The sequence below is a fragment of the Tympanuchus pallidicinctus genome, unplaced genomic scaffold (genome assembly GCF_026119805.1).
Source record: "Tympanuchus pallidicinctus isolate F22 unplaced genomic scaffold, pur_lepc_1.0 scaffold8, whole genome shotgun sequence".
NCBI lineage: Eukaryota > Metazoa > Chordata > Aves > Galliformes > Phasianidae > Tympanuchus > Tympanuchus pallidicinctus.
This window is the reverse complement of record NW_026294802.1, coordinates 51,818,806-51,844,182: the sequence shown is the minus strand read 5'-3', so window position 1 is coordinate 51,844,182 and position 25,377 is coordinate 51,818,806. Positions and strand designations below refer to the sequence as shown.

General features: G+C 42.9%; 1 protein-coding gene across 4 annotated transcripts in view; it reads right to left on the bottom strand.

Moving 5' to 3' along the window:
* NUP214 (nucleoporin 214) overlaps positions 1 to 25,377 on the bottom strand; it is a 40,897-nt gene that overhangs the window by 6,503 nt on the left and 9,017 nt on the right. The window contains exons 12-33 of one of the 4 annotated variants that reach the window (XM_052669170.1): positions 24,450 to 24,586; positions 24,139 to 24,326; positions 22,596 to 22,771; positions 21,894 to 21,985; positions 21,214 to 21,303; positions 20,722 to 20,871; positions 20,302 to 20,460; positions 18,421 to 18,524; positions 17,704 to 17,883; positions 17,146 to 17,231; positions 16,980 to 17,063; positions 16,397 to 16,642; positions 15,540 to 15,701; positions 14,982 to 15,090; positions 12,205 to 12,280; positions 11,436 to 11,544; positions 10,807 to 10,909; positions 9,061 to 9,134; positions 5,722 to 7,458; positions 4,256 to 4,326; positions 3,603 to 3,759; positions 1,262 to 1,411 (exon numbers count right to left, since the gene is read on the bottom strand). In XM_052669170.1, the coding sequence (XP_052525130.1) occupies positions 1,262 to 1,411; positions 3,603 to 3,759; positions 4,256 to 4,326; positions 5,722 to 7,458; positions 9,061 to 9,134; positions 10,807 to 10,909; positions 11,436 to 11,544; positions 12,205 to 12,280; positions 14,982 to 15,090; positions 15,540 to 15,701; positions 16,397 to 16,642; positions 16,980 to 17,063; positions 17,146 to 17,231; positions 17,704 to 17,883; positions 18,421 to 18,524; positions 20,302 to 20,460; positions 20,722 to 20,871; positions 21,214 to 21,303; positions 21,894 to 21,985; positions 22,596 to 22,771; positions 24,139 to 24,326; positions 24,450 to 24,586 (4,440 nt within the window). Of the gene's footprint in view, positions 1 to 1,261; positions 1,412 to 3,602; positions 3,760 to 4,255; positions 4,327 to 5,721; positions 7,459 to 9,060; positions 9,135 to 10,806; positions 10,910 to 11,435; positions 11,545 to 12,204; positions 12,281 to 14,981; positions 15,091 to 15,539; positions 15,702 to 16,396; positions 16,643 to 16,979; positions 17,064 to 17,145; positions 17,232 to 17,703; positions 17,884 to 18,420; positions 18,525 to 20,301; positions 20,461 to 20,721; positions 20,872 to 21,213; positions 21,304 to 21,893; positions 21,986 to 22,595; positions 22,772 to 24,138; positions 24,587 to 25,377 lie in introns of all 4 variants that reach the window. The other 3 variants (XM_052669167.1, XM_052669168.1, XM_052669169.1) reach the window with 3 other exon arrangements.

Here is a 25,377-nt window from a genome sequence, read left to right as displayed (position 1 = left end):
TACCCACAGGAGACCACACTCAGGGCCTCAACATGCAAACATGAAATCAACTCATCCTCCAGGGCTGGTAATAAATCCAGGGTGGTAACACATCATTCATGCTTGCACAGTGAGGCAGGATCTCTACCTGCTTTATGTATAAAGACCAGAATCTTAATTGAGACAGCAAGCATGCACAGTAACTAAGTTTCAGTAATTATACATACAATAGGGAACAGAGATGCTTTCATTGTTATAAAAAAAGAAAAAGATCCTTCTGGAGCTCTGAACAGACTCCTACACTACTCTATGTTCATCTACTGGTATTACTGGCCTGTTTCTAATTGAGACTGTGGAATGTGAAGGACACCTGCTCTTTTGTTTGACTAGGGCTGAGGACTGGGATAGCACCACACATTTTAATACCCTGGTTGAAATTCTAGTCCATGCCAAGGTAATGGATACTGTTTGGCTGTAAACACAAAAGGCCTGGAAAAAATAAACTCTAGGCCTGAATTATTTAAACATAGATCAGCTATCTCATCACCCCTAGTCTAGGAAGTTAGAGTACTTACTGGAGGGGCTGAAGCTTTACTAGGGATATGCTTTCTTTTGCAATTAATGTTAACAAGTAGTGGAGAAAGAAAAGTTAAACATGCAAGTAGTGAGTGCAGAACAAAATAATTAGAAAAAAGACTGAAATTCTCTATATTTAAGTTAATTCAATCAATAGAACCAACAGCTCATTTCCCAAGAGAGGGAGCTGAAGCATGTCTGATATCCACATCATGGAGGAAGCTATCCCAAAGTAGAAACCTGTGCATTCACTCACATGAAGAAATGGGAACGAAAAGGGTTACAAAACCCAGACTGAAGTTTGGAATATAATTTTCCAAGGAAGCATCTACAAGAGGAAAAACCTGTTCAATTCCATAGCCTGTATTTTAAATTGCACGCTAAGTAAGAGCAGCACTAATTCACACAGCTCCCTGCCTTTAACCCACAATGGGGATTTCTGGAATGAACCACTGAAAATGCAGTTTACTTGAAGTTTCTGCACAGAAGATTGTAAATCTCTGTCTTGGATCCACCAGTTACATACTCTGGGGTTGCTACCTACAGCTTAAAAAGCAATGCTAGTAACACACACTGATTAACTATCCACAGACATTTCCTGCACAAATAAAAGTCTGGGCTTGGTACAGACATAAAACCAGCAGAATGCTCCACCAAATAGCTGACACAAACATGAGTGCTCATAGAGAGTGGGTTAACAAAGTACCTGCTTTGGTCGGACTAGAGAACCCAAAGCCTTGAGACGCCACGCTGCCACCGCCAGAGCTGAAAGTGCCTGTAGGTTTCTGGTCTCCAAAAGATGAGTTGCCAAATCCAAAGGCCTTGGCTCCACTGTTCCCAAATAAGCTAGAAGAATCTGGGGAGATAAAGGTTAATTGTGAAGCTCATAACACACAACATTCTGTGCCACACCTCATTGCTGGGTCAGGAGAAAAGGAAACCCCTTTAACTTCCCCAGTCCTCAAGCACAGGAAAGAGCACCTTGCAGAGGTAAGCTGTTTTCTCCATCCCTTTAGGGGTTTGTAGTCCTACCAAGCCACTCTCATGGACCACTAAGGGCACTTTATTATTGCAGTCTGAATGAATAATAGTAGGGTCACGACATTGAGATTTCTAGCACATCCCAGTGACAGATGATTTGTCAGATGACACTGACACACTGCAGTCAGTAGAAGTCAGTCACTCCAGTGAGAAATCAGAGTAACCCAATTGTCTTTTCTTGACAACACAAATATCCATTCACCACAACTACAGACCCTCTGTTCTTATGGCAATGGCCAGTATTTCTTAACACAATTATTTGACAGTTAGAATTACAGGGCCTTAAAGCAGGAGCCACACTTTGCCAGCCTCACAGAGGCTGTTTGTATTTCATGAGGCTACAGAGAATTTGAGCATCTAGTGGGCCAAGAGAGAACAGCTGAAACCTTTCCCTGCTGAACCATGCATTTTATTTCATCACAAAACCCAATACTGCAATAAAGGAGGACTAAGTTAACAAGGATTGAGGACTGACCTCAACCATTAATCTCAGTGGCTCATTAAAGAGGCCATAAAAGAAACAGATTTGCTCTCACAATGCTTTAGATGCTACTTTCAGCCACATGGCTAATTCTACAGCTTTCCTTTGTTCCTCTACTTTCACGCCTTAGCCACTGCTTCCCCACTTCGTGCTTCCTGGCTGCTGGGCTCCACCCCTCCTGCTTTCCCCTTCTGTCAAATCCATCTCACAAGTGATGAAATAAAAAAGCTGGGCAGTCTCTATGAAACAAAAGCCACAGCTAAGAAATAGTTATCAGCAGCTTCTGTGGCATACAGATACAGATGAGGAAAGTAGACCTGCAAAAGCTGTGAATAGAAGGCACGAGTGAGCCTCAAACTAATTGCTGCAGCACAGAACAGCACAGATACACCTCAGCACAAATCTTAGAGTACTACCAAGACCCATGAGCCTGGTAATCTCAAGACTAATGTGCTTTTAATCCAAGCCTGGCAATAAAAATAGATCTTTACATTAGCGGGCAGTGATCGATCCTTGCATTAACAGTTAATTGTTTAGAGCTTCTAAGAAAGGATTCCTAATAGACCCTTGAAGTCCTTCTTGCAAAGGAACCTGGGGATACCTTGCTGTACTCTCAATACTTCCATCTTTTGTGAGGTTGCTTGGCTGGGCAAGAAGCAACACGTGGGAGGGCTGGTTTGGCACTTCACATGCAGATCAATTCAGCTACAACACCCATGTGAAGTGATGCCTGCTAGCTGGCAACCAGCGCAAAAGGAAAGCCAAGCACTGAGTTCCTTCTCCTAAAGAGAACTTTAAGGCAGTTCCTCTATGAGCACCACAGAAGTTGGGCGGACACCTGGAAGGAACCTGCCCTGTTTACCAAATCTGGATAAGAACTGACAAACGGAACTCTACAGCTCTGCTTCCTTACCAAAAGGGACTGCGTTCCCAAAACGATTACTGAGTGTATTTATTTTTCTTAACTACAAATATACAACTAAAAAAAAAAGGTATATCCTAAGCAATAACTGAGAGCTTATCCACGCAGCAAGTTTTGAGCAAATATGTTATATATGCTGCAAAAAGACACTCACGTCAAGGACAGAAAGCTGAAGAAACTGCTGTCCATCACATGCATTGACTTGGTTTCACCTACGTATGAAATGCAGTGGCTTTTTTTTAAGAGTGCAAGGAAAAGCTTCCTAACCTCAACTGAGTTGGAAGCAGACATTCAGTGACAAGAATTTAGAGTATTTGACTTTAAAAAGCACTTTGGTTACAGAATTCCATGGAGAACATAAATATCCTTTGTATTTCTCCCCTTTGCTTGTTTGTTGCAATTGCTGCCCTACTTATTTTCCATAAACCTAGAAGGAAAACTACAGAAGAACACAGCACACATCCTGTCTGCCTCTGTTACCCCTACAAGCCTTTCATGTCAACAGAGAATTTACTCAGAGACAAAGAACAGCAGAAAAGCAGATGGGATCACAAAGCAGATGGGAATCAGAGCACATTTTGTATTCTTGTTTTCTTCACTTACTCTGGGAAGCTGCCGATCCAAATCCTCCACTGGAGGAACCAAAAGGATTCTTATTGGCTGCATCCTGACTTGGCTTTCCTCCCAAACCAGTGAAGAAGCCTCCACCTCTCCCACCACTTCCAGATCCAAACAGGCCTCCAGTGGAAGAGGACGACTGCTAGGACACAAGAAGGGCAAGAATGGGGATTTAAACAAAGTCAAAGCAGCTCATGTCCCCAGGGGTGACTTTCCCAGCTCTCTGAGGTACCAAGTGCTGAAGAACCAGTGAGCAGACTCTTCAAACACAAGCACAATGAAATCTGACTTGTCTCACATCTACAGAACAAAGTATGCCTTTGAAAAACACTCCATGTTGCCCAAGTGACTAAAAAAGAACACTCCACTTTCCACTTGGCAGGGAATAAAGGCAGGCTTATACTCCATCCCTACCTTATCTCCCCCATGATTAGATGCTTGTTTCTGCACACTCCTTGGAAAACATGCAGATGCAGTTTTGGTGCCTCCTACATTAGCAAATATCTTCAGTAGAGCCTGGGACAACTTCTACTGACCACATCAAATTCCCCCTTTGCTACTAGAAGCAGGTAGAGCACCCTGAACAAATCCACTGTATGTAACATTCCCTTATTTCTGCAAATGCAGTAAATACTTGCCTGCCCAAAGACAATGCCTCCAGTATTTGCTGCTTGCCCAAACACAGAACCCGTGTTGCTAGAACCAAAACCTGCCAAGAAAAGAAAGGAAAATTCATCACAAGAACTGTTTCTAGGATAGAAGACAAACCAGGGAGGCAATACTAGTCCAGAACAGGGAAGGACAGATCTCCTATGCCAAAACACCAGGATACAAATGATGTTACCAAACGTATCTAGGTTGGTAAAGTTTGAAACGTGCCAACAAACAATAAATCCAATTGACAATGTATTTGAAAGCCAATAAACAAAAGGCCTTTTGACTTATGGGATTGTTGCTACCAATATGAGAGAACTGAATTTTTTTTAACGTTGCTATAATAATGCTGCAAGTCATGGACAAGCGCACTGTACATTTTGATTTCCCCTGTGTAGAGAGGATCTGTGCTTTGTTACCTAAAGATTCCTTTTATAGATTATGAAATGTTTTGATTAAAAAAAGAACTCCCCATTCCATTTCCCAGTTCACTTAAATGTGCATTTTGTAATAAAACTTGCAGCTTCTATGATTAGGAACACCTTTCTCAAGTTCATTTCCTCCAGTTTAACTATTCTCTGCTACTGTAGTTAAAATGAACAAGAAGTTTTGCCTACAGTGCCATCATTTTTAATTAAATGAGCCTAATTAGGTTTTCTTCCTTGGAAATACATGCTTTCTAATACTACTATGTATGTTTCTCTTTTCCCTGGAAGCTCTCTGAAGATTAGACAGACAAAGCTGTGGAAAAAAATCCCAATATACTGCAGCAATGTGAACAACAACAGGAGATTGTCAAAGAAGGTCTGGTCTGGGCAAGTGTCCAATTTAATTGTATAGACAGGTAGCTGATGGTCATGTTACTGCTCTATCTAATTTGGGATGCTTCCAAACACAAAAGTGGATTTCACAGATTAGTTCCTCACTAACCCATAATTTTGAGGGCTTAACACATTTTTTGCCATGACAGATCATGATATAACAGCAGACCCAGCTGTACAGCCACTGCAGCACGGGCACAGTGCAGAATTAAACGCTGCATCTGCATTCAGTCCCCAGCTTATAGCCTCAGAGCTGCCTTGGTACTTCAGTGTAACAATTCACAGTGTGATAGTTTGAGATCTTCCAGGTGTGCTGAATCCCACCCCATTCTTATGCAACAGACAGCACACCACGTAGTTCAAAATAAAGCCAAAGCAGACTTGGGAGTTGAGATGAATGCACGATTGCAAAGCCTTCATTCAGTGGTGTTCAATGGAGATCAAGGCTGAGCAAAAGCTTCTCTGGTCTCCAACATTAACTTCCCCTCCTCATGCACTGCAGATCCTATCCTTACTAACTGAAAAAAAAAATGAAGGGCTAGAGGGAAAGAAAAGCATTCAAAGCAGCCTGACTTTTCGCAGTGACAGACACTGCTAGAATACTGCATGTCTCTGCAGTTTGCTCTTACCTGAGGCTTGGCAGAAGCTGAACCCAGCAGATGATGTAGTAGTGGTAACAGCAGCGGTGCTACCAAAGACAGATCCCCCTTGCCCAAAACTGCTGCTTTGCCCAAACACCAGAGTGCTGCTCTGTCCAAACATCCCACCCCCAGTGCTGGCAGATGGCTGTCCGAAGGAGAAGGAGCTTGCACTGCTGGCACTAGAAGATGCTCCAAATACATTGCCACTGCTTGAGGCTGCAGTGGAAGCTGCTGGCTGGCCAAAGGCAGGCACTGTCCCAAATCCAGACTGGTTGAAGGTAAAACCACTTGAAGAACTGCTCGCTGGCTGCCCAAAGGTCGGTGCTTGGCCAAAGGCTGGCTGACCAAAGCCCCCGGTTGTGGTGGTCCCAAAGGCAGAAGTACCAAAGCCTGTGCTGGCAGTCGGTGTGGTCACGGTGGCAGTGGTGGGTTGTCCAAATGGAGCTGATGCTGTGGTACCTGCCGGCAGTTGGCCAAAAACAGATGGTGTGGAAGGAGTGCCAGTCGTATCACTAGCAGGCTGGCTAAATGCTGAGCCAGAAGAGCTGGAATTTGGAGGCTGAGAGAACACTGAGGAGCCTGCAGAGGTGGGGACAAACACTGAGGCACCAACAGCTGGACTCTGCACGCAAGTAGGAACATCAGCAGCAGCAGCAGCCGGTGTGCTTGTTGCTTCTGCAGGAGAGGCAATGGTTGTTGCAGAGGCTGTCACTGAGATGCTCTGATCCTGTGGGACAGAGGCTGAGGCAGCAGGAGGCACCGGTGCCTTCAGCTCACTTATGGAAGCAGGAGTAGCAATGGCATCAGGGGGAGGTGCTACTGATGCAGTACTGGAGCCCACGGTGTCCCCAGCTGCTGTCTGAGACACAGGGGGCTCTTTCATGGGCTCCGAAAGCTGTATCTGTGGCTGTGGAGCCTGCGTTGTTGTAGGTGAAGACTCAGGTGCTTCATTTTCAGTTTTTTCTGAAGCAGACAGCAGTTTGGCATCTCCTCCACCCTTATTAGAAGTTGCAGCTGGGGCAGCATTTTGTGATGAACTCAAGAAATTCCCGAACGAGAGAGATGTTGAAGTGGGAACAGTAGAAGGGGCAGAAGTGGATGTGCTCATGCTGCTTGCTTGCTGAATACCGAATGAAAAGTTGAGTTTGTTTCCACTTGAGCCTCCAAGATTAAATACCCCAGGAGACCCTGTGGTTATCTGGACATTGCCAAAGATACTGCCTGTGGCACTGGTGCTGATGGGGGTGGGTGCAGTGCCAGCTGACGTGACTGATGTCGAAGTAGCTTCTCCAGCTTTTCCTAGTACCAGGGGGGGACCAAAGACAAACCCAGAAGGTGACGTAGATGTTTTAGTTGACTGTGCTCCTGCAGCACTGGTGGATGGTGTTTTAGTGGTGGTTTTGGCATTATCATCTGCTTGACCAACACGCAGTCCTGAGAAGCTCCCCAGAGTTTCTCCAGATAGGTTGCTCAGAAACAAGCTGTCCCCTGGCTTAGTTGGAGGGATGTCTAACTTGCCAGAGGCTGCGGAGGGAGCAGAAGACGTTGTTGCAGCAGGTTTGTTTGACTGAGTGCCATCTGCTGAAGAGCTATTTGCTACTACGGCTCCTGAAGCACTTGCTGGCTTGAGGGAGCCAAAAGCAAAGGAGCTCTCAGGGACTGCTCCAAATTTGGAACCCCCAGCAAGCGAAAATGAATCAGGTTGAGTGGACTCCTTGGCAGGGGCTGTAAATGGAAGACAGAAGTTACAAATTGAGTTATAATATGCTAAGCTCTATTTTTCTTAAACAACAATAGCATGATTTAGTGCTACGCAGATTGCAAGAGAGTGCTTTTGCCTAAAATCTGCAAAGCCTCCTAAGCATCAGAAAACTGCTTCTCCCATGTACATTCAGGTTATTACAACAGTGACACTTTCTGAAGCCTTTATGGACAGGTTTACAGTGGCAAGCACTGTCACATACATATGCCTCAGCTTCCAACTAACCACTTTTTTCGGTGTAAACCAATGGTCAGAACAGAGCTCCAGTCATATTTTCTGGCACTTGAAAAACCTTCTCCAGAATCAAATCTTTCTTTACAGATTCAACCATTTATAGAACACTGAATGCTGTTTTTATGCAGATGTTGTCAGCTTTGAAATACTAGAGAAAAGCTCTTAAACACAATTGCAAAGCAGCCCCAACAGTGTGAAACTGCTGAAGTATTAAGGGGGGGCTGAGCCAACTTTGGGGAACTGTCATTTCATTTCAGAACACCACTGAAACTCTGATTATATGATAATGAGTTGTTGTTTGAACTGTAAATCAGTTTGGACAAGGTATGGGAATCTACACGAGGATCAAGTAAGCCAAAGATTCTTTGCACAACTAAGGCATTATCTTTGTTTTTTACCCTATACTAATAATAATACTGACACTGAAAAATGCATCTTTTATTTCCTCCTGGAACACTGAAATTCCTTTTGTTCTTCTTCCATTATCACCTAACAGGCAAAAGTGCTGCCATTCCTTGGGGCAACGCAAGGAAGCCCTCACTAAGGCTGTGCTTTACAATTCTGTTTCCAGCACCTCCTCCTTTAATCCATGTTATTTACCTAAACTTCCACGGTAACTTCATGTTCAAGTTTTAAAGCAAGTTAGTTGTTTCTGGTTAAGGTCAACAGAGTACTGGTAGCATTTCTGTGGCTGTGATAATTTAAGGACATAAGCTAAGAGGTGTTATCTTGTATCAGAGCCACTGATAATGGAGGAAGGGAGAGAGAGGAGGACGGAGACTTCTGAGCATGCAATCTCTTTTTCAAGGCCAAAACCAGAGTCAGTTAAGTTCAAGACAATCACAAAGCACATGCTTCAGATCCCTCTTCCCAGACCAGGTGAATAGGATGCACCTATGAAATGGAAAGGCAGCCTATACATCCACATTGTCAAGTTAGCTTTATAAGCAACACAAAGCTGCTTCTATTACTCCCTTCCTCCCTTACTATTCAGTGCTCACATAATGCCAGCTTCCTATGCCAGACTACTTCTGCAACTTAAAAATCTACAGATTAACAACAGAGGAAATGACTGCAGGTATGTTACCCTTCTCATAAGCTAGAACCCCTTGGTATGGTAGCAAATATTTTGTTTCCTCTTAATTGAAATGCAGGTGGCCTAGATTCTCCTGCACTACAGCACATAATCCAGCATACGTATACAATGTTATTGCAGCTACTGCAGTTTTAATAATAGAAGGGCAACATAAAACAAGAACCACATGAATTAGGAAGAGTAAGCATTCTCTTAGCAGAGGACAGATGCATTTTGCACACTCTTCCAAGCCAACCTTGTGAGGCAGCGAGGCTGGGCAGTGTTGGTGACGAAGCAGCTGACGTGACAACACCAAAATTAAACCCAGACCTAGGAGGAAAAAAGAGAAAGGGAAAGAATGACTTTGAGCTCAAAGCACTGAAATTTCCAACCCCGTGATTAAGACAACCTTGAGACTCAGATTTCCTGTGCAAGCCTGTATTAGGTCAGACACACAGGCATATGTGCACAAGAACAGTTTTTCCAACTAGACACTTGTTTCTCCCCAACAAGTTTTCTAGGAGGACTGATAAGAGTCAGAACTCAAAACCCTTCCAACTGTCCCTCATCCTCTGATATTCTTTCATTTCTGCTGTATATTTCTTCTCCGTTCAGCTCAGCAGCCAAACCCAATGCACCAAACCATTATAACTCATGGGAGACCAGCACCAGCAAAGGCTGTAGCAGAGCTTATTGAAAATTAAAAGATCAGAATGGTAAGAGAGGCACGTACAGAAGGGAATAACTGGACACTGCCACCCCTTGAAAAGGAGATCATTCACAGCAAGACAGAAATTGAAGTTTCTGTGATTGCTGAACACCAAAAAATTGTGTCTTGCAAGAATGCTGTGATCTTTCAAAATGAGCAATGGGGTGCTCCACAGACCTTCATCCCCTGAGGCTTTTTAAGCTTTCTCACTGCCTTGTCCTCTGATTCTCAAGGACCAGCTGCTGATAACTAAGACATCACAGACAACAGTGCTGTATTTAGCACATGGTTTATAGACTGAAGCACTGCAGCCTGGGACAAAGGCAGGGCTTGTTTGCTTTTTGAATCCGAATTTCAGTGTTTCAAGAAGACTATTTTAGCCTTTTGAAGAGTACTGCAAGGCATTTAGATAACATCCACTTGACAACCAACAAAGAAATGTTTAAGACTGAATGAAAACAGTTGTTTGAAAGTATGAGTGCATTCTGAAATACTTAGTGTTACCAGCTTCATAAAGAGAAACTCACTTCAATACCAGATATATTTAAATATGGAGAAATTCAAACAATTATTCGTGAGGAGCCAACTCTTCTTCCTCAAAGATAGAGCACAAGCAAAGAAATATTTTTTCCATCCCTGAAAAACACTCCATCAGAGAGGTTTCAGAATCAGTAGATGTTCATACCCTGTGCCTTGCTTTTCATTGCTACATGACAGAAACCACCAGATGGCATGGTGATTCTTTCATCACTTTCACAGAGAACTTTTCGAGTCACAGCATGGAATTTGTTCTGTTGCTTCAAAATAAAAAAGTAATTCAGCAAGTTTGACCATCAGCACAGATTTCAAGTCCTAACTGGAAATTCCTGCACTTCTGTATCTCAAACTTCTACTGGCATTGGAAACCTGCGTAGGCACATCCAGGATAGAAAACACTGGACTACTCTCTCTGGAATCAATCTTCAGAAGGATTTTTAAAATGATCATATTCAGGTTATTCCCCATTTTTCTCTGGATTTGGAAGCTTCCGAAGTTCAACTTCTCCACTTGCTGTTGGAAAGTCAAAATTCATTCTCACATGTAAAGATTTCTCCCTGTGCAACATAGCAGGGATGATTTTCGTGTGACTGCTCTCTATTCCCCTAAATAAGAGCAGAGTTTAAAACTATCCATGCTGTCATTTTATAGTACTCTGCAGCTTGTAGGTAATGCTTGCTGTAACAGATGATACATTCATACAAACATCAAGTACATATTCATACATCAAACAGAAACGTTGAACTTCATACAGACCCCACAGAAGAAAACGAGAAAGCCTTGTTAGGCTGTGCAGATGTTGCTGGTCCCGATGTCACTGTAGAGGTCACAGCTGTAGCAGTTTTTGCTGTCCCTTGTCCTGTAAGTTATACAAAGAAGCATTACAAAAAAGAAGACAGTTCACATCATCTAACTACCAAAAAACAACAGAAGAGTTTGTGGGCACAGCCAACAGTTTTTTTCCAGGATTTTTTGCTAGTTGAATTACTCTGATATTTGTGCATAGAAACACTCCTGCTGCTGTTACATCGTCATAGAGTATGTGAATTATTTCAAAAATGGAAGGCAACAACATATCTGATTAAAGACAGGTGTCACCATCTTTAGATGCTTTTTCAAAGCTTGCTGCTACAGGTTACACATTCTGAGTCCACTCTGAAAGAGGAATCACTACATCCTAGATGTAGGCACACAGACAGAATACAGGCTTGTACGCAACGCTGCACTCCTGCTCCTCTGTACTTCTTCAAATTCCTGCCTTCAGAAGGACACAGCAGCCTCTCAGTGGAGGCAGATCTCTTTTCCTCAGGGTCTTCATTCTCTCAACTGTCACCCTGACAAGTGACACCCAAGGCCTTATTTCTGTCTCCACCACCTGAGATTACCTGAGATTTTGTTGCCAGATGATGTGGGACCAGGTGCAGATGCCACAGGACAAGATGTAGATACAGAAGAAGGTGCAGCCTGTCCTTTAAGTGAGCTCGTTTGGGGTGTCTAAAAAACACAAAGATGCTTTAAGTCAACGCAGTCTACACACTGACAAAAGTCCTTCTGATCTTGGTCTGATGTTACAAGAGGCAGGCATAACAAATCAGAGGAAGGTGGTCAAAGTACTTGGCAGCATTTCAATTTTGGGCCCTCTATATCTTGACATTTAAACACTGCTTAATTCAACTCTTTCAACAACTCTCTTGCAGAGGCCAGCAAACCTCCGTGTGCAACAGCTCACTGACTCCAGCAGAAATACACCATTGCATGGTTTTCCAACGTGCCATCACAACACTTAGCAGCTTGCCCACCAATAAGACATGTTTTCAGTAAGACACAGGATAGGGAAACAATTCCTTGCCTTGACTAACTAGCACTTCATTTTGGTGAGATTTGAGTGTATTTACCCAACTCCATTTCCTTTGTTGTTAGCTGCAACCCTTACTGCTGCAAGACCGTAGCCACTGGAAAGCCACAAGGGTCTTCAGTAGTGAGAAAAACAAGACATAAAAATAAACCTAGGACACAGATAAATAAACAGCCTGCCAAGAATGCGGGGCAAGCTGTGAAAGATACAGATGACCCGCACACCAACAACTAAACCCTGAACTGTACTTAACATGTCTGGGCATGGTACACCACAGGGAAAGTTCTGTATCAAGATACCTGCTTAGCCTGATTGGTAGCAACAGTTGCCAGAACTTGGTGGACTGCCTGGGCTGCAGAGTGAGGAACTGATGACCTGAAAAAGAATTATTAAAACATTAAATGAATGACAAGTCTGAAAGTAGATTTGCTTGTCCCTTGGAATGCACAGCTTCCAAAAGACTTGAATAACCTCCGTTATTAAAGATTCCAAGCACAACCCCAAATGAACAAATCTGATTAGGGAATAAACCTCTTAAATGAATCATCCACATTTAACAAAGGAGGCCTGCAAATGCGTTTAAAGCTCTAGACTTAAATGATCCAGTCTTCTTCACACACTCTTGTCTCCAAAGAGAGTCAAGCTTTTCTACTTTACAAGGAGCTGGAGAAAATATCAGCAGGTAAGGGGATTACAATTTTATGGCTGGTGGATAACAAAAGTAAAAAGCTTCCTTTATAGTGCAGAGCCCAGACAAGCACATGTAAGTACATGCAACCCTCAGAAATGCTGAGCTATGAGCCAAAGCTACAGAAATAATTAAAAAAAAGGGTGTTCCATGTCTTTGAAGTGTAATATAAGAATTAATGAAGTTATGACAACAAGTGTGATAAGGCTAACCTATATTCTCCAAAATAGATTTGGAATTTTGACCATGAAATAAACTGCACATAGAGCCTACAGACAACTACTGCAGAATGACAGCTACTTCCAAGGTAAAGCATCCCATGTGCTGTGAGCCATAAATACACCTAATCACTATAGCTTGAGAACGGGCATCTAGTTTTAGCATCTCAAGTAAGAGGCTCACCAGCTTTAATGGTTAGTGCCAGAAGCCATCAGCAGCATAACGAATTCAACACTTAATTGCATCCTCTTAAGTCTCTTACCCTAGTGGAGTCTTTCCATCTCAACATAGGCCAGGTATTCCCTAACACAATAAGCAATCTCTGTAGTACAGAAGGGGGCAATGCTGCAAACTCGAGACAGCAAGAGAATCTGAGCATTAGAAGTTAAAAGCATGAGCAATCCCAAAATGCACTGATCAGCAACATGCTGCTCACAGAACCTTCCTGCTAGATATGCCAAAGGCAGGGACACAATCATGCAACAATGTACATCAGGTTCACACAAACCCTGGACCAAGAAGGAAATGCAAAGTCTGTGATACTCAAGATACGGCGGGCCCTTTTTCCAAGAAAGGTCCCAAGCCAACTCGATCCTGAGATTCTCTGATGATGAAAAGGCTGGTTTTGATTTCAGTCTGAAAACTGAATACGAATAACTGGGCTGGAACCACCACCACCACACCTAGACACAGGGCACTGCACAGCTGGTGACAAGCAGCTCACTTCTGCTCAGTGAATGCTCTTTATTTTAGTGCTCAATCTGAATGGCAGGCTCAGTCAGGTAGAATTGTTAGTGTTTTATGACTCCAAAATAAGACTGTAAAAAGCCTTCAAGACAACAAGCCAGCTGGTGCTCTATCCTGCCAATCTAGAAGTATTTCAAAGTAAAACGTGTCTTCAGCTACAGCCCAAGTGAACACCAATCTCAGATACGCATCACTAACTTGTGTCTTGGTCTTTGTATTGCCAGCACTCTTTGCAGTTTTTATTACTGATTTGATGAAGATGGGAGATCTCCTTAAATCCATTTTACAGACAACCCACTTACAGCAGGTGAAGAACTCTTTCCAGTCAATGCTACTTTTGGCAGTATTTCCCAAGCAGAGCTGTTGGTTTTACCACACTTAGAAGAAAATACATCAGTAAAAACCTCCCAAACTTCTTCCCCACTTAAAATGCAGAAGAATTCCTGTGTTAGCTTTCAATGAAGCTGAGCTCCATCAGCATAAGACTGCTCCCTTTTTGAAAAGCTACACCAAAGGTATTTTACTTTCTTCTTGGACAATGAAGAGTACACACACAAGTATGAAAATCAGAAATAATGTAACAGAAATTGTCTCAAGAGCTGCACGTGTTGTCCACAGTTATCTGGATAAAGAATATGCAGCTCCATGAGGACTTACAATGAGGAGTACATGGTGATTTGTCCTGTTTTTAATGCCTTGGCACCATGACAAATGCAGTAACCTCAACTTTGTCCGGACCTTTCAGTAATGCCCTTCCCTCCCCACCCCAGAAATGACCACACATTATCTTGGTCTTAAGCATTTGTAGGAACATCAAGCAAATACAGTTTCAAGGTCATTACCAACAGAGGGAAAGGGACTAGTTCTGCAGCTGGTGACAGAGCCTGGTGATAAGACAGAAATCTCTGGAATGAGCTGAGCTGGTTGTTGTCTCTAGGCAGCAGAGAGTAGGAAAGCCAAGAGTTACAGCTAACTCAGAAGAAATTTTAAATTCAAGGTTAAATACCAGAAGCCAACCTTGATAAGTTTCCCTATGAGGATGACAGCTTTACAGCTCTGTACTCTTTCACAGTGATCAACACCCAGCCCTTCAGTCATTATTCAGTATTAGTGACTGGAAATCTCAGATCCAAGTGTTCACAATAAACCCACTAGATTTCTGCAGGAGAGAATGAATTAAGACACATCTCACAGATAAATGGAGGATGGTGATATTGGTCCTGTTTGTTCATTCAGGGACTTACTAACAGCCTTGTCCTGATCTGGAAAGAAAATATTTTTTCCATTCATTCCACAAACTCAAGACTCATTTCTAAACAATCACCACTCCACATTAAGTCAGACTACTGCTCTACTCTGGTAGATGTGCTCTACTGCAAGCACTGGTGAAGGCTACCATGAACACAGGGAGACCCCACTCACCCTATTACTGTAGAGACAGCTGGAGTCAATGCACCAGTCTTGAGTTCTCGTACATTCACCACCTGGGGAACATTCTTCAGAGTTGATTCAGTCAAGGAGGTACTCACAGCTTTAAGAAAAATAAGAAATGTGGTAAATACCTTCCCCATAATAAACACTGCAGTCAATATGGTGTCTCTGAGTAAGTCCAGAAGAAATCTGTGTAAATTTCTAGAAGGTATGTGGCATATCTGGCCCAGATGGTTGGCCATCTCAGCCTTCACAAAGGACACCAACAAATCAATTCTTCACCTGTGCCAGGGTCTCCTAAGTCATTGGTTTTTCTGCCACCGCACAGATCAGACAGGGTACAAAGAAAGGTGATGTGGGAGTTTCTCAGGCATCTTATACCAGCAGCTTACAGGAAAAAGGAAGACAAAGACCACTGGATAGCTCAGAAGCACAACACACAGAGACAGTGTTGCACTGCAACAGTCTTTTCCTTTAAGAGTGCTGAATTCCTGTGAAATTCACATTCAAATGCTGGAGGGTGACTCGAGCAATCAGCCATCCTTTTACCTGAGGACTGGGTGGCCATCTGCCTCCGCAGAGCAGCCGCAGCAGCTGCCTGTGGTGCAGGAACAGTGACGGTGGGAGCAGGGGCCCCATGTTTCACAGTCTTTGTTGCAAGCATTGTGCTGTCTGCCCCTTGTGGGATGATTCTGTTTGAAGATGTAGGCACTACACAGCAAACAAAAAAAATATTACAGTTCACTGTATCTTTTCAAATCAGGAAAACTTGAAAGCCTTTGCAAACTACATTTCCTACGATTACACAGCTTCCATCTGATAAGACAGTCAACACTTCTAGCACAGCCAGTTTGAGTGACTCAGTGAATTCAGCACGTAAATTGCAGTAGTTGTCATTTCAGTGCATCAGATGACTTTCAGTTTGTTGTTGCAGTCACTTCTTCTGACAGCTTATTTTTAAGGTGCTGAAGTTCTCTGACTGCAGACAAGGAAATCTGAGTATACGCAAATGTAGTTCTTACTGTTTCTGGGCTCAGAAATCCTAACCTTGTGCACACTGACCAACTGCAGAAGTACTTCAGCCTTCTGTTTTCGAGGGGCAGCATTTTAAGAAATAAGGCAAATTACTAAAGGAAGACAGTGCCACCTATGGCCTGTATGATCTATAAGTAACAAGCTGTCAAAATGCAGACACTAAGTCAAGGTCCTTTGCTGCATTTAGGTACTTCAGTGTGTTGACAAGATTACAGTGCCACTCTGCTAGCTGCTTCTGGGAACTTGGCATTGTAAATCTCTTTGCTGCAGTCTCATTTCTCCAGGATTTGAAGCATGGGCAATTGGTACAGTGGTTAAGGACCCTGACAGGAAGACATGCAGAACAGCAGAAACAGTGCAAAACAACTCACACAGAGTACCCAAGGAGGGGTGCTGTTTCCCAAAGGATGGAGGCTGAGCCACCAAACCAGGCTGGACAGATGGAGTGCGGACCACAGGGGCATGACGAGGGACTTGGATGGGAGCAGCCTCCTCTTCCTGGTCTGCTGCCTGCAGATCCTCATTCTCCAGGGACTGCGAAACTGAGGATGTTGAACTAACTTCATCCAAGTCCTCATAATATCTTGTGGACAGGAAGGCAGATCGGGACAAACTTGCTACAACAACAGAAACAAAAGACAGTTGTATGCTAAGGTGAAAGAACCATCCAGCCTAACAGCTAAGACACCCATCCTATTTTAGGATGCCCTCCTCCTGGCTTGCTTTAATCCTACACTGCTAGGATATGACTTCTGAACTGCCAAGAAACACAACTTTCGGTAAGACTGTAACTGAAGTAAATTCTTACTGAGGGCAGATGAGGGAGCAGTAAGGGCTAAGAAAGGGCAGAGGCTGTGAGAAGCTGCCCTAAGCTAATTTCAGCATTGGTTCCCACAGGAGGTAACTCACCCTCCTACAAAGTGTTCCAGACTTTTAACATAGCTAAAGCTTTACCTGGAGCTGTAGACCTAACTGGTGGAGTCTTCCTCTTGGCTAGAAAATTCCTCAATTGTGTCAGCTTCACAGGAGATAATTTAGCTGGAAAACAGAAGAGAGTTATTAAATCTACACCAAAGTATTAACATTTATACATGAATACCAGGAAGAAAGAATACATTACCAGGTGCTTTAGGCGGGGGTTTGGCACGTGATTCCAAGGTAGTTTTCATCAAGGCACTGCGCAGGCTTTCAAGGTCACTATCAAAACTGACATGCAGAACAATTAAACATAAATCAACCAAATGAAGAACAAAATGAGGCCAAAATGAACCACTAGAACTACTAACTTATCTGGAAGAACAGCTGGCTCCCCTAGATACTGTGCTACTTATATGTACATATCTCAACTTACTTTGGAAATTTCTAAGGGTCATTCACTTCTTCCCCTGAATTCAGACAGAAACAGCAGTACCTCTGCCCAGAGGTTCAAATATCCTGATTGTGCTATTACAAAAGTATAACTTTCAAGGGAAATTTGTGACAAGCATCAAACAGTGCATCACAGAAATACAAACAGTGAGCTTCTGTATTACCTGGGCATAGCTTTGTATTATTGCTAGGATGTACTGCTCTCACACACCACACCACAAAACATCATTCCTTGGAGGACACACACTTATACACTGCTGGGAGCAAGAAAACAGTGGCAGCACCACTCAGAAACCTGCATTTCACATACCTCTGAGCACTGCTAAAAGATGTATCACTGGGAACACTCCACTGAGATGTCTGATTATACAGTCGGAGCTGCTGTAGGCTGTTCACCAACTGATTTAGCCTCTTCTTCTGCTGATTGATTATTTCCCGGTTATTAGCAAGGGTGTTAAACAGAGTCTCTCTTTCAGGAACAATCAGACGCCTTAAGACATCAGACCAAGAAACACGGATCAAAACGGTTCTAACACACCTGTCCACAAGCAGGCACACATATAACAACAGTGGTTTGGTGGTTCCTGCTAGTTCTACTCCATCAAACACACATTGATTTAAACACAAAGGCAATTCTGTTCGTCTCAAATGCACATTCCTCCTCTGGGCATGCAGTACATTTATTTGCTTAGCTCATGTACTAGAATGTATTTCTTTTATTAGGAAGGTTTCATTAGCTCCCACCAATGGATGCATTTAGTCCCTACACAGCTTGTTTTACAGGTTTTTCTATTATGAGCACTATTTTGCCAGGCAAGGGGATGTAGCAAGCATGTAACAAAGTTCCACAGCCAAGTAATGTGAACCTACAGTTCTCCTCTTACATGTCTTAGTTGAACTTTATTCATAAACCCCACAAAAAAAGACCGTATTGTTAAACAGAAAAAGGGTTTTATCTATTGATGAGGGGCAGTGACTGAGTCACTGACAAGATCCTCACAGTTCTGTATTCCAGGTTGTTACTCACTTCTGCTTTCTCTCCTGTTCCAGGTGCCGATCCCATTCCAAATCCAAAACATCATTCACATCCTGAACAGCAAACTTGACGTACTGGTGCAAGCGTCGAATTTCCTGCCATGCAAAATAAATCAGATTTTAATTGACTTCAGAACCCTCTGTTTCAGTAAAAGAAGCTGAAGATCCTTTGGGTTCAGTCAGTCCAAGCCATCTGACACCTACCCATATTTTTTTGCCTGGAAAATTTAACCAGTTAGATAGAATGCAATGCAGAAATTCTAGTTATTAATCTGTGCAGTATGCACAGGGCTTGCCTGGCCATTTTATCCTAGATCTGAACTATAAATAAGACTTTCTGCAAGGTCTGCAAAACACTGCCAGGTCTTTTCAGAGAAGGTGGTACAAACATCAGGCATCGTACAAAACAAATCTTATTTCAAGCTTCATTTCCAGAAGATGAGTCATTTGCTTCCACTTCACAAAGCTGAGATGTCTAACAGTTACAGGTGATGGAATCCTTACAGGCTCTTCACATGGCTCTGGAATATCAGCATTCACAGACCACGATTCACAAAAGCATTCATGAACACTTGCAGCTCCCACGTTCATGAAAAGAATTAACTTGATAGGTTGGAAATGAAAAAAGTAAGGCACAAAGCAGTAAGTGATTTCTCCACAACCACACGGTTGCAAAACAGGCATAATGCAGACAGATAGCTCTTGCTGCAAGACCTGCTCCTAACCAAAACCAGCTTTCTGTCTCATAGCTGTCATCCCTCCAACCTGCCTCAGCATGAACACCCCTTTAATTCGCATTTCATAAAATGGAAACGAAAACCACATTTTGTTTCAGCTCATCTCAAGAGAATGTTCACTGAAGCACAGTGATGAACCAGCCAACTAACGTTGTTTGGCAAGGATTCCACTGCAAAGGTTTTCAAGACACAGCATGAAATTCTAACGTATCAAAGCCAACCTGAAACCAAACCCAGCACTACCGCAAGCTCTGCGTTACACATAACAAGGCGCTCATTTCCCCTCTTGCAATTACAAGCATTATGTGTTGACACAGAGTCAATGCTGAGCAGCCAATCAATATGCCTGCACATCACAAAAGCCTCTGGGTTGTTTGGTTGTTTTCTTTAAAGCTTCATTAAAAACTAGTATGAGAAGCCAACCAAGTATTCATCCAGGTGAACAAGGGCGATGCAAACTGAACAAAAACTAACTCAGAGTAAAGCTGCCCTTCTAGCAAACTTCCAGGTCAACTTTCTGAAGGCTCTCTCTTACACACCAATTCACTTCTCTCCCACTCTTGTGATCCTTTCAGCATCAGTGAAATACGCATTTCAAGGTTATCATCTCTTGAAGTCACAAGTGTAACCTTTTCACAGAGAAATACAAGACATCAAAGAAGGCATACAATTCAGACTGTGAATCAATCCACCAATCCAGGTGGAAATTAGAGATGAGGCCTAAAAAAGTTACTCTGGATCAGCTGATTCCTCCTAGCACTGTCTAATAGTGCTTGATAGCCATTGCAACAAAGATGACACTCAGTTATGCCTTCAGCCTGCCAGTCAAACCTCTTGAGAGGAATTTATCAGTGCACAAAAGTGTATATTTGCAGGGCACATTCACTCTATTTTTCTCAGGGTTAACTAGCGTTCTCATCACCAGAACTGTAACAAAGAGTGCAGAAATTTTGACTCATCACTGCTAACTGCATGCAGTGCAAACTTGGGGAAACAAAACTAATCACACTTACACTACACTGTGTGGAAGCAGCCAATACTGAGGGCAGAACAAAACCACTGGCAACCTGCACACACAGGTCCCACTTATCATATTTAAAGCTGTAGATTTTAAGCTGGTTACTCATGCTTCATACCTGAAGTTGAGCTTCACTCTTGGGATCCAAAGGTTTCTTATAAAGTAAGTGCAAATACCCCAAGCTACGATTCCGCTCATTCTGCTCTCTGGCCTCTTCTACCCCTGCAAATCCTTCCAGCAAGGTTGTTTTCAGAGTACTAATATCTCCATGCAGTGACTGCAAACAGAACAGATGGGATAAGGGTATAAGCAACATTTTTCCACTGCCATCTCTTAGACAAAAGCTTCTGCAAATGTTCATCTCAAAGAGCAAATGCATATGTTGCATACTTAAGAGGTTCAATCTACATCTGCTCAACCTAGCAGGTTAAGTGGAAAGGTGACAACAGTCACATCAGTGATCATCAGATGACAACAGGTGACAACAGTCATTTCTGAGGAGTTAAACAGCTTGAAGATACTCAGTCACACTTCTCACCTCGGTTGTTTCTTTAATTTCCAGGAGGAAGGTGTGGAGATCATCCGACTCAGTTCGCAACATTTTCATTTCCTCTGGAGTACCCACTTGGAAACAGGCTTTGGAAGTCCTGGCCTTCAGCTCCTCCATTTCCTTTTGAAAATGTGCAATCTGCAAAGTAAAGAAGTAAATGCAGCCACAAACCAACAGCACGGTCTGGAACAAAAGTCACAGATGTTTCTACAAAACCACCAACACGTCTCACTTCATAATCAAACCAAGAAATTCTTCTTGCAAAGTAATAGGAAAGAATACCCAACTTTTCCAGCACAGGGATTGAAATTAAAGATGACTGAACAAGACATACAAACAGCATTATCACCTTCTGAAAATCTTCCATTCTTGTTCCTGAACTACTGAAAGACATCATCAAAATGCTTGCAAGTTGAAAATAAATGCTTCAGCTTCTAAAATAAAGAAAATTGCTTCGAAAAAAAAAAAAACAAACCTCACCTCCTCTCTGATTCCTGCTATGACAGGGTCTGAATCCTTCCACTGGTGGGCAGGTTTGTCTAAAGCAGTGCTGGAGAGTGCTGATTTGCCCTGGAGAAATAAACAAACAAACAACCCCACACACAATATTAAGTATGCAGTACTAGCAGGAGGGAGCTTTGAATATTAAAAAGGCTGCTGTTAGAACTCCAGACACTGGTGACCTGGAGGACAGCTGCTATCATCATAACCATTTGTTCCATCCTAATACAAAGGCACATGCACGTTCAAAGTAGTACTGCAGACACATGGCTAAAGCTTTATGAAAGCAAAGGGAATCTTTATGTGCCACTCTGTATTACATTTTGATTTTGTTATCTTGAATTGGGATCTCAAGATATCATCAAAGCAACTCTTGGCAGCTCATTAGCTGGAAGAGCTGTTAATTGCTCGTTTCCATAACAACAGTAAGAATCAGTTTCTACAACTCTGATCTTGGCAATATACTGTGAAGTTTTGTTTTTCAAAAGTCATGCAAGGAACACAACTGTGGTCCCACTGACTTGCAATTTTTATTTATGTCATGTCTAAAGCAAGCCAGTTCTTTGACCTAAGGTTATTCAATTAGTCTAAGGAACTCAAAGCAATTCAAGGGCTATGAAAGCATTCACCCACTAAGAATCCACTCAAGTTCTCATTACCGGAGTAGAGCCTGGTTTTGCTGCAGAAGGGGTGATTTTGGCTGTCTTCTGGAGTAAAGAAGCTGCAGGCACGTTTTGAGCAGGACGCACCACTGGAATTTAAGAACAGAGGGACAGTAATTTATTAATCTATACTGAGCATGAGAAAAAAGGTTGTGATTAGACAACTACAATCACCAATGTCAAATCCAACAGCAATGGGCACCTCTGAAAAAAAAAGAAAACATCTTTAGGTGCAGTTTTATTGCCTTCAATTTCTCTGTTAATAGCAACAGCCCTACTCTCCATTACCTGGCCGTTCCATCCCTGAAGGAACCCAAGACCCCCAGTCACACAATATTTCAGAGGAGGAATATTATTCTGTTAACAAATGAACATCATCTAATTTAAACTCACTTTTCAACATCTTGAACTCTGGACACTCCATTTGCAAAACAGAGTCAAGATTTGCATGACTGCTCAGAAATACTCTGTAATCATAGCAGTGTCAGAGAGCACTGAAAGCATCAGAACTTCTGGATAAGTTTAAAAAAACTGAGCATATTATTTCAATGCAGAAAGTTGTTTCTGTGAGGAACAAACGACAGAAATGGAAAAACTTCACACTTTCAATATTAAGTCCATGACAGCATTACAGTGTGCAGATCAGGACAACTGCTGCAGGAGTCAAAGCAACAGTTACGCATCAGCGGTGCAACCTACTTGCAGCAGGTGCCGGGGTTGAAGTCTTCAGTGGTGTGGTGGGAGAGGCTGAGAGAGTCATGGGCTGACTCAGAGGACCTCCAGAAACAGTTTTTGAAGTGGTTGAGAATGAAAACATGGTGGAACTGGTAGGACTGCTGCTGGTAGCCGGAGATGAGGTGTCTACAGCAGTGAACCTGCAGAAGAAAGCAGAGCGGTTTGAGTTCTGAACTGCTCCAAGCTGCTTCACTCCATCTAAAAGAAACCATTAAGCTCTAACAAACAACCAACCTCTGGAATCAGCAATGACTTAAGCTCCAGACCCAAAATTTCACGTGTAGCTTTTGGAAATGGTGGAAAGGTACCATCAGGGATATTCTGGACTATCTGGAACCATAAAGTCTGCTACCATAGACCGCCAGAGAAGAAAAGCCAAACGACAGTCCTACCCTGTTTCAAAACGTACCTCTTCATTTTGCACAAAAGCACCAACTATAGCAAGTCTGAGCCACTCCTCAGTACCAGCCTTACAACAAAGCTCAAAGAGAAACTCCGCAAGAAAATAGGAACTTCCATTCATCTTCAAACTTGGGCCCTCAAGGCAGCAAAGTTGAATATTCAGTCATTTCACAAGCGTATCGTTTGCTTTATACACAAAATATGAAATTTAAAAAGCCCTAAGAGCTGCCAACAGATCTGAGTGTGGCAAAGATTATTCTAATTACAAAATAATCGTTTGAATGGTCAGAAAATTCCTAAAAAACATTTACGCAAAAATTGCTCTCCATGGAAAGCAACCACAATTAACACAGCTCTGTTTCAAATCTCTCCTTCTGAAAATGGGAGCAAGCCTCAGGAGCTGGAGGGAAGAACAAGTACATGAAATCCAAGAACTTGCATCATTCAAATCTATTTTGCCTAGTTCATAAACAGTACCAGCTCTCCTTCAGCTGCCATGAATGGCTCAGCATGAACAGGCTTTGAAGATTTCAGGCCCTATGTCCACTGAGCAAGCATCCAGTTAAAAACCATGTTGTAATGGCATCTCCTCCATCCAACACAGTGGAAAAGAAATTTATCACCTATGGATACAGCCTCCTCCAGCTCTGCAAATTACTCTTCAGGTTGGAGATAAGGAACCTTCACAAACAGTGAAAGAAACTTGTGCTACCACCACTACACTAAAAGAGCTACAAAAGTTTTCAAGTCCCAGTGTTTCCCAAGAGTCTTTAACACGACTTATCTCAAACCACAGCATGGAATTATTGTTTCATATCATGCCTACAAACTAAAGACATGAGAAAGCTAGGACTCTGGCATCTTCCCCAACTAACAATCTGCCCATGAACATCATCTCTAGCATGAGAAGCGCTGAGGCTTCTCACAGCCAAGACAGTCTTAGATAAGAGGAGCTTCCTCAAAGCTTTTTTGGGAGTATGGAGAACAGCTGTCAGGGCAAAAAGCCAAAAACCATTGTGTGATGTTCCAGAACCACCACACATTGTCCACACCTGGACTGTTTTAACAACTATCCAGCCACTGCACTGCACATCTTTATACTTACTTTTCATTGAGATTCACTTTAACTGAAGAAGCCGAAGGGGCAAAAGAGGACTTCTGTGCAGCAGGAGCTGTGGAGTGTGGCAGCCCAGGTGAACTTTCTGCAGATGGTTTCAAGTTCATGGATCCAAAGGAGAAGGAGGTGGCTGTGGCTGCAGTGGTGCCCACAGAAGGAGCAGGTGTTATGGATGCCTTAGGAGAAGCAGAGGAGAAAGAGAATGTTGCTGCTCCTGTCAGACTTGGAGCCAAGACTTCCTTGGAGGTATCAGTGGCAAAGGGGTAAAGTGGAAGTTCACTGTCTGTAGAGCCAGGCACCTTTGCATTTGAAGGTATAAAGGAAAATGCAGCTGCTCCATCTCCTGCAGAAGGCTGACTTGGGGCAGGAGAAACAGCTGGTACTGCATCAGGCTTTAAAGAAGTTGGTGGAGTGGTCGGAGCAGAGACGGTGCTACCTGCAGAAACAGAAATAGGTAGAGTCTCATTTGGTTGCACTAATGGCAGAAGGTACTGCAAGGCCAAATACTATTTCATGGAACAGTTAGGTACAACATCATTCACTAGGCAGACAGTACAGTGAAGAAAAGTGAGGAGGGAAGAGGGCTTCTAGTCCTCACCTCCAGCACATGAGTGCACAAAGCCCAAGCTGTGATCAATACTGCAGTTTACTTGCATCTAACTAGGTTAATATTGCCTGGAATTCCCAGTGAAGAGGTTTCACATTTCTCCATTGCTTTTGATGATGTTCCTACCATGTCACATAAAAAAGGCTGTCAGCACACAAGACAGCCAGCACTGCAGAGAGGCAGGTTGCCAAACAGATGCATTCTGTTTGGAGAACGAGAAGCAAATGCAGGAAAGAAAATGGTGGCTCTGCAATTATTACTGCACACATACAGAGGAGCAGAACAACCAACTAACCTGTCTACCCTAGAATAAGAAACTGTCAACTTCACATTGTATATGGTACTCAATATACAGTCAGATAAAACTACTGCTTTTCATCTCCTGATACTGTTTTCACAGTGCTGAAGAAAGCTGTAACTTAAGTAAGCTCTCTCTGCAGCCAAACATGCTAGTTTTGGCATGGGAGGCCACGATAAGAACACAGAGAGGAAAACCATCACCCCTGGGAAGCATATCGACCCTGCTCCAGGTCTGCACAGCATTTGATCCTCGTCCCCAGGTGGAGCCTGCAGTCACTGTTGCAGTTCCAGTGGACAAAAGGCCTCCTAGAATTGCCCTG